General features: G+C 41.8%; 1 protein-coding gene across 1 annotated transcript in view; it reads right to left on the bottom strand.

Annotated features, from left to right (window-relative positions):
* GXYLT1 (glucoside xylosyltransferase 1) overlaps positions 1 to 9,020 on the bottom strand; it is a 75,230-nt gene extending 66,210 nt beyond the window's left edge. The window contains exon 1 of the mRNA XM_042780549.1: positions 8,800 to 9,020. Coding sequence (XP_042636483.1) covers positions 8,800 to 9,020 — 221 coding nt within the window. The remainder of the gene's footprint in view (positions 1 to 8,799) is intronic.
* Between the last annotated feature and the right edge of the window lie 503 nt (positions 9,021 to 9,523).

Raw genomic sequence — 9,523 nt, 5'->3', positions numbered from 1 at the left:
AAATCCTCCCAATGGGCAGAACTTGGAGTCAGGCATCTGGTTGTTCAGTTTGCATGGAACAAGAAATGGCCAGATGTAGAACTGTACACAAATACATGGGCTGTGGCCAATGGCTTGGCCAGATAGTCTGGGACTTGGAAGGAGCATGATTGGAAAATTGGTGACAAGGATATATGGGGAAGAGATATGTGGAAAGAGCTCTCTGAATGGGCCAAAGGAATAAAGGTATTTGTGTCTCATGTGAATGCCCACCAAAACGTGACCTCAACAGAGGAATACTTTAACCATCAGATGGATATGATGACATGTTCTGTGGAAATCAGCCATCCTTTTTCCTCAACTACTCCTCTCATTGCTCAATGGGCTCATGAACAAAGTGGCCACGGTAACAGGGATGGAGGTTATGCCTGGACTCAGCAACATGGACTTCCCCTTACCGAGGCTGATTTGGCTACTGCCACTGCTGAGTGCCCAATGTGCCAGCAGCAAAGACCAACACTGAGTCCGCAATATGGAACCATTTCTCGGGGTGATTAACCAGCAACCTGGTGGCAGGTTGATTACACTGGACTACTCCCATCATGGAAAGGACAGCGTTTTGTACTTACTGGAATAGATACTTATTCTGGATATGGATTCACCTTCACTGCACACAATGCTTCTGTTAAAACTACCATCCATGGACTTACAGAACACCTTATCCACCATCATGGTATCCCACACAGCATTGCTTCAGATCAAAGGACTCACTTCACAGCAAATGAAGTTCAGCAATGGGCCTATGCTCGTGGAATTCACTAGTCTTACCATGTTCCCCATCATCTAGAAGCAGCTGGCTTGACAGAACGATGGAATGGCCTACTAAAAACACAATTACAGCACCAGCTAGGTGGCAATACCTTGAAGGTTTGGGGCAATGTTCTCTAGGAGGCTGTATATGCTCTAAACTAGAGCCCAATATACAGTGCTGTTTCTCCAATAGCAAGGATTCACGGGTTCAGGAACCAAGGGGTGGAAACGGGAGTGGTACCACTCACGATTACCCCTAGTGACCTACTCAAAAAATTTTTGCTTCCTGTTCCTGCTACCCTGTGTTCTGAAGGTCTAGAGATCTTAGTCCCAAAGGGAGGAACACTCCCACCTGGAGACACAATACTGATTGAACTGGAAGTTAAGCATGCCACCTGGCCATTGTGGCTTCCTCACATCTCTGAATCTACAGATAAAGAAAGATGTTACTGTACTGTTTGGTGTGATAGATCCTGATTACCAAGGGGAAACTGGATTGACTTTACATAATGGAAGTAAAGAAGAATATGTCTGGAATACAGGAGATTCTTTAGGACATCTCTTAATAAGTACTACCATGCCCTGTGATTAGTCAATGGAAAATTACAGCAACCCAATTCTAATATGACTACTAAGGGCCCAGACCCTTCAGAAATGAAGGTTTGGGTCACCGCAATAGGCAAAGAACCATGACCAGCTGAGGTGTCTTGCTGAGAGCAAGGGAAATATGGAATGGCTGGTAGAAGAAGGTAGTTCTGAATATCAGCTACGACCACATGACCAGTTGCAGAAACGAGGACTGTGATTGCTATATTTCATTGTATATGTGCATCAATTATTTTTGTTTCCTTGTGTTATGAACTGTGAAATGTAAACAAGGTTAATGCATTTCAGTTGTACACATGTTAGTGTATCATGTTAGGCACAAATACAACTTTATTATTGTCCTGATTTAGAGATTATTTACAGTTAAGATGTGTACAACTGCCAAGTTGACTAAGGGTGGACTGTGATAGTTGGAGCTGTGTGTCAACTTGGTTAGACCACCAATTCTGTGTGGTTTAAACAGTTGTGATATGGTTTATTTCCATGATGGGTTCAGATGGATATGTTTTGAGCAGGCAATCTGTTGAAAGGCAGTTTCCCTAGGGGTGTGTGGACCACTTCCAATATATTTATGGACATCCTGGGAAAAGAGACACTCTTCTGTGGGTCGGGATCCTCTTGTGCTGCCTACAACTGTCCGTGAGTGAACAGGGGTAAAAATGCAGAACAGAATTTCAAAATATCATGGAGTGATAGAAGAAAGAACAAATCTGTCTTGGATGAAGTATAGCTGGAATACTCCTCAGAAGCAAGAATGCCCAGACTTCATCTCACCTACTTTGGTCATGTTGTCAGCAGAGACCTATCCCTGGAGACTAATACCATGCTTAGTAAAATATAGATCAGCAAAAAAGGGGAAGACCTTCAACAAGGTGGATTAACACAGGTCATGGGCTGAAACATGGGAATGATTGCGATGATGGCACAGGATCAGGCAGTGTTTTTTTCTGTGTGGTTATCACTCAGAAATGACTCAACGGCACCTAACAATAATTGTTTGGGTTAAAAAACAGTTCAGTGGATGCTTTTACGATTTAAGGTTTCATGGCAATAGTTTTGGGCATTCATCCAGCCTCTATGGCTCCAGAAAGTCTGGATTCCATGATAATTTGAAATTCTGTTCCGCATTTTCACCCCTTTTTTTAAAATCAGGATTCCTATATAAAATCACCGAATAAAATGTTCAGCAATGGTAGGCCGGTACCATCAGTTCTTTTGGTCTTACAGAAAAGGAGGCAGTTGTTCACAGAGGCAATGAGCTACATGTTCCATATCCTCCTTCTGTTCCTCTCCTTCTTCCTCTTTTGCTCCACCTCCAGGACAGAATCCTATGTCTGTATTTTTAATGTAACTCAAGAATTAGGTCTGAAAAATATGTAACTGATTTATTTTGTAAACTGAGGAAATAAGTGGTATTGTTACATATAAATAATTGCAAGTAACACTTTTTATAGGAAAATTGAATTAGAAAGGGAGTTATTTCGAGATTTCCATTGTCCATTTCCATTATGCACTACCGCAAAGTTGATGGAGAGATGGAATAACCAGATTAGCTATTTTCTTCCTTGAACAAAGGTGCACTTTAGGTGTTGATTTTAAGTTGTGGATCTGTTGAGATAAAGCTGTGATAGTGCGTTTATCTGTGAAATGGAGATAATATCTATCCTAGAGTGAAAATACACACTCTGTAAAACTAAGAGATGAATTGAAAATTCAGAGATGTTCTGGACCAGGAAAACATCCATATTTAAAGTATAACTTAGAGAGTCAGGGATAAGTCCAGGCATATCCAACAGACCAACAGGGATGATTGCAGAAAGTGCTGCAAGCCTATACTGTAACTTCAAGACACAGGTACCTGTGCTGTGGCTGTGCTAGAGAAACAAAGATGCTTGCAGACACATTAAAGGAGACCATTCCCATGATAGACTCTAAAATCATCAGTATTTGAAGATCAATGCCTGGATCATTCAACTAAATTGTCTCCGGACAACTTAGATTAATTTCTAGCTCCAAGTCACTTCTTTTTCTTAAATCTCAAATGTTGTGAGTACTCAGGAAGTAGGAAAAGGACTGTTTATACACAAATGGCACTGAAACAATCATCTAACCACTTAGAGAGGAAAAAAAGTTAGCACTATGCTTTACATCAAAAACCCAACTTGATAAAAGATTTAAATATTAAAAAAGGAAGAAAAAAGCTCTGGTAGGAAGTTTTCTCTATGCACAACAAAGGCAAATCCATAAAAGAAAAAGAAAATGCCTATCTGAATATATCATGAACAAAATTCAAGTCAATATGTACGAGTAAGTATGTACAACATACAGATAATAATTACAGTGTTTTGAAATAAGATTTCTAAATCAAAAACCAAAAAAAACAAATCAAACTCACTGCTGTCAAGTTGGATCCAACTCATAGTGACCCCTCCTTGGGTTCCCAAGGCAGTATCTCTATGGAAGTAGATTGCCCCATCTTCCTTCCAAGGAGTGGCTGGTAGGTTTGAACTGTTAGCCTTCTGGTTAGCAGTCAAATGCCTTAAGCACTACACCACTAGAGCTCCGTCTAAATCAAAAGTACATATTACTTTTTTCATTAGCCAAATCACTGCTCCTCCCCCAAAAAAACACACAGAAAGATATTATTTTGATTAATTAAAATAACTACTAGCATTTCAGTAATTTATCAGTGTTTCACTGCTATTCGTAAGGTTTTCACTGGCTATTTTTTTTGGAGAAGTAGATGGCCTCTTTCTTTTTCCCAGTCTGTCTTAGTCTGAAAGCTCTGCTGAAACCTGTCTACCATGGCTGACCCTGCTGGTATTTGAAACACCAGTGGCACAGCCTCAAGTCTCACAGCAACACACGAGCCACCACAGTACAACAAACTGACAGACAAGTGGTGGTAGACCCTCAACAAGATGGCCTCACAAAGTGGCTGCAACAACGGGATTGTGAGGATGACACACAACCGGGCAATGTTTCATTCTGTTGTACACAGTATCACTATGAGTCGCAGTCAACTCAACAGCACCTAACAACAACTAGCATTTATTAAATATTATTTGTTAGCTTTGTACGGAGCACATTATAGTTATGTAAATCCTGCTATCTTCAATGCATTAAAATGTAAAGTACAGGGTATAAGTTTTATATAAAATAGCTCTGCATTCACAAAGCAATAGAAATTATTAAGATGGACTTTAGTAAGTAGTTCAACTTTCTTCGCTGTTCATTGTCTCAACTCCTCTCCCCTTCAGAAATAACTGCAAGAAGAAAAAAATAAACGTTTCCACTAAAAATAGTAGTACAAAAATAGCGGCCAAATAATTCTCAGCTAAATAAATGATTCTCAATCTCTGGTTTTATAACACCATTTAGGGCTTTTACCTAAAACACAGCTTCCTGGTCCTCACTCCCAGGCATTCTGATTTTGCAAGTCTGGAATGTGGCTCAAGGACAGCAATTATTCCCAGTCACAAATTGAAAAATGATCACTTAAGATTTAAACTGTCAAAACCATCACCATATTCACTATAATTTTGAAGCTCTGTTGTACCAGGCACCATACTATAAAATCTATATATGCTATTACATTTCAATTCTCACAAACAATGCAACATCATAGATGTTCTCAACTCTACTTAACAAATGGTGAGCTCTGGTGGCCTAGTGCCTAAGACACTGCTAACCAGAAGACAGGCAGTTCAAACCCACCAGCCACTACTCAGAAGAAAGATTATTTCTTCTTATTTAGTGATACTGCCTTGGAAAACCAAGGAGGGGTCGCTATGAGTCAGATCAGACTCAACGGCAAGGAGTTTTCAAGTTTATTTAACAAAAGAGGGGGCACATTCAAGATTAACACAGCCAATAGTGGCAAAGCTAAAATTTGCAATGCTAAAGATTTCCAGTCTTTAGATGTTCAATATACCCCACTGGTATTCACAGGACACGGTAGAAATGATAACTTGATGGCCTAACCAGATCTGAGAAAGAGAGGGAAGTGACTACTACTGTGTGTCACAATGAGTCACACAAAGGGCATGTCAGGTTCAGAAATGGTTATCAATGAAATGCTAAGTAGTTTCCTGATTCTCCACTATCAATATAGCTGAATAGACACAATAGGATGAAATCTTGATAAGATTCATGTGAAATGCGAGAATTTAATCACCCTGTGTCATGAAACTGTAAAAAGTTACACAGTGATATAATTCCTTCTGCAGAAGTGCAGATGCTTGGTAATAACAACTGGTTTGTATTTAGTAATACCTTAATATAGTCTGTCCATACTGAATAGCTTCAGAGAGTCTCCCTATATGAGAAACTAGCAGTGCCCCTACATTGAGGTGCCGTTCCCATCCAACATCAATCATATTACTCTGTTTATCATGGGATATGCAAGTGTCACAGAGCTAGGGAAGCAGAGGCTCACATTCCCAACCCACACTTACTGGTCCACAGAGGGAAATGTCACCCAAGCAAGTCCAAGGAGAGCCTTTCCCTGGGATTTTCTATTTGAGATTAGCAAAGAAACTCTGCACAAAGGAGAAAGGTCCCATGAACAAAACCTGCACGCAGTGGAAGAGAACAAGAGAGACTCCCCTAGTCCTGACATCCCTGGAGTTGCTTTGGTATCTGCAGTTCTTCTTTCAATTATATTCCTTCCAGTGACCCATGTAAGCCATTAAATATCCATTTTGCTTAAATTAGTTTTATTGCATTTTAATCACTGGCAACTAAGAATTCTATTACAAATTAAGTAGGTAAGCATTAGCTACATTTTACAGGTGAGGAAATTGAAGCATGAAGAGGTGATATAATTTGGCCAAGGTCTCATAGCAACCAGAGCTAGAATGAGAATGCAGGCTGATTTGGCTCTAAGATCTATGTATTTTCTGAATACTAAAACCAAGGCTTCGAACAGAATGCACTAATTGAGAATGGATTTCACTAAAAAATTGTTCTTATTATAAAGTTCTTACTTTAAGAACATGGAAGAGCCTTTCTAAGTATTCTGTTGTCATGGAATTCTGTACAGTGACTACTTTCTAGAAGATTTTACCCCTGGAATATACTGAGTATAACCTGAGATCACGTATTTTAAATAAAAGAAATAACAGTTCTAATCTTTCTATGAGTCAGAATTGACTGAATGCCAGTGGGGTAATCTTTCAGGAAAGACTGCTTCAAAATACAAAGAATGTAAAGATAACCAAGTTCTAAGAAAAAAAGATGCTGGCTTGCTTCATGGCCCCATTATCCACTGTTGGAAATACTATTAAGGCTAGACTCTTATCTAGCAGGTTTACAGAAAGAGCACTGCAGAAAAAGCAAAGGATACATAGTTTCTAATCCTGGTTCAATTACTGTCCTTTGGATCCTGGCCAAATGATTTAAAAATAGAAAGAGGTTGAGGATAGCTATTCCATCTCCCAAGAAAACAAAAAAAGTTGTTTTAACTCTATAAGAAACTTAAAAAGAAGCTATAGATAACATCTAAAATAAAATTCCAAGTATGGCTTTGGAAGTAGTTCTGCTTTTAGGAATACAAGAGTCCTGATGCGTCTTTGGCACTCACCTAACCTTAATTAAACTATAAAGTGAAAACATGACAATTGAGCTTTTCCATACTGTTCCTCTACCCAAACTTTCACTTATACATCCAAATGCAGTGAAATGTAGTTCACCACATTTTTACAAACTGACAAACATTTATTTTCAATTTATATGTATACCTGATTTATAATGAAGACATGCTCTTTAGAGGACTTAGAAAAGCAGTTTTTTAGTGACTCAATTCAGGCACATCAAACTTAAGATTTCAGTAATAGTTCTATAAAAACATTTATTAAAACTGAAGTATTTAGTTTCTAAATTTCAAATGAAGTAATTTTGTTAAAATTAGCTGGCCATCTTGACATGCAAATACAATTTACAAAAACCTGTCACAAAATAAACTATAAACATCTGAGACAAAGTGCTAAAAAGGAATGTTACTCTATCAAACTTTAACCTAATATCATAATCTATTTTCACTTAATGTTTTGGTTAAAATATTGCTTCTGTACAATTTTACCCAGTACAAAGATAATTTTTCTACAATTTTAAATGCCTCACAATTACATGACAGACTAGAAACAGTTTAGCTTCCATCTGTCATTTTTCATGAGCTCACTCAAGTCTTCAGTCTCAGCTTCTCACATGACAGATAATCGAAGGTTGCCAAACCTAGCTTTTGAAGTAGTTCTGCTTTTTATGAAGAATCTAGATGGGTTAAGGACATGTGTTAATTCGCCTGATCCATAATCAAATCATAGTTTTACACATAGTGATCCAGCTTTTCCATGTTGTTCCTCTGCCCAAACTTGCCCTCTATATTCTGCGAATGACCATCAACTCAGAACGAAGTTAAACAGCCTAGAGCTGGTCTGCATTCTCTCCTCCTTACCAACCTGACACATTCCTACATCAAAGTCGTATCTGTTAGGAGGGGTCGCTGTAAGTCGGAATCAACTCGATGGCAGTGAGTTAGGAAGCACCCTCTGTAGTTCCCTCTAAAAAGATGCCTACACACAAGCTTGCCTGAGCCTATTTTCCAAGGCTGTGCGAATGCTGAGATTTTATTAAGCATTCGTAGTGCGAAACATTCTTAAATTTCATATTGATTCCAACGCTGGCACTGGTTTGTGTAAATCTACCTAAATCACTATCATTCTGCTTTTTAAATATCGATGGGTAAAGAAAGATACCTTCATGTCATCTGACACGAGACTTGAACGTGTCAAGTATCGCACGTTTTTAAGTTTCTAGAAGTTTCAAAAGAAATCTACTGTTTTTTTTTAAAAAAAATCACAATCTAAACAAACGCCATGTTAAGATTTAACTTACCGCTGCTAATAATAAAAAAAGTTAAATGTCAACAAAAGAAAATTAAATGGCCTTTCCAGAGGTGGGGAGAAAAAAAAAAAAAAAAAAAGCTGAACGGGGGCGCCAGTTTAAATATCTCAACTCCAACTCCATGGAGACAAGAGGGAATTCCCACTAGCCAGACAGCAGGAAGGCTTTTGTAGGGCACCTCTTACTTTCAACGAATCCTAAAACTGAGGGCGGGGGGACGGAGCGCAACTGTTGAAACTTAGAAATTAATCTCTCACTGCTTTAAAGAACACATAAAGAATGGGTTCAGAAAACAGACACAACGAGTCCGGGATGCTCTGGGGCTGGAGCAGCGCCGCGCTCATCTCAGGGCTGGGTGGGAGGAGGGAATTGCGCGAAGGGGGTCAGAGACGGCGGCAAAGAAGCGGGAGGCCAGGGCCTGGCGGCGGAAAGCGCGGGACGAACAGCGAAGAGCCGGGGCAGGCCCCGCGTCCCGGCCCCAAGATAAGGAATGGCCCGTACCTGTCCGACCCGCCGGTAAGCGCTCTGGGGCCCGCGCTGCCCGCCCATCTCGCAGCGCCGCGTCCGCCGCCCGCGAGCCAGGAAGCTGTTGCGGCCTGCGGCATTCCGCCACCGCCGCCTGCTCCTTCCTCCAGTGACACAGCGAGCTGGCTGAAGGCGTAGAGAAGTGAGCAGAAACCGCAGCCCAAACACAACACGACGATGCGCAGGTATCGCCGCATCGCCCTGGCTCCGCGCTGCCACCACCGCCGTCGCTGCCGCGCCCGCCCGGGCGAACTGGAGCGGAGGGAGCAGCACTGCGCAGCCGCGGGCGCAACAGTTCCTCCTCCACCACAGTCTTGCTCTGCCCTCCCCGTTTCCTCCCTCTCCCATCCCCGCCCACCATCTCCGCGAGCGCGGCCGCGGCGCCTGAGTCTGCCCTCTCGCAACCACCCCGAAGCCTGGACACCACCTCTGCCACAGCTCGCGGCACCGGGCCCCCCCAAGCCCCGCCCCCGGCCCGCCTCCCGCCGGGCCAGAGGGGAGCTGCGAGACGCGCCGGCGCACTGAGCGCGAGGGGGCGGAGCGCGAGGTGGTCGGCTCCGGGTGTGTGGAAGTGGCTCCTGGAGTTTTTGCTGCATCGGGCGCGCGTAGGCGGGTTCCACGCCTGGGGGCCGGTAACTTCTAAACTCGGTAGCTCTAAACTGCGGGAGCTCTAGTAGCTAGTGCCTAAAGCACTGGACTG

The sequence above is a fragment of the Orycteropus afer genome, unplaced genomic scaffold (assembly GCF_000298275.1).
Source record: "Orycteropus afer afer isolate SDZICR_OR568_19922 unplaced genomic scaffold, OryAfe1.0 scaffold00045, whole genome shotgun sequence".
Classification (NCBI taxonomy): Eukaryota; Metazoa; Chordata; class Mammalia; order Tubulidentata; family Orycteropodidae; genus Orycteropus; species Orycteropus afer.
The sequence above is the reverse complement of the archived record's forward strand: the minus strand, read 5'-3'. Positions and strand labels throughout refer to the sequence as shown.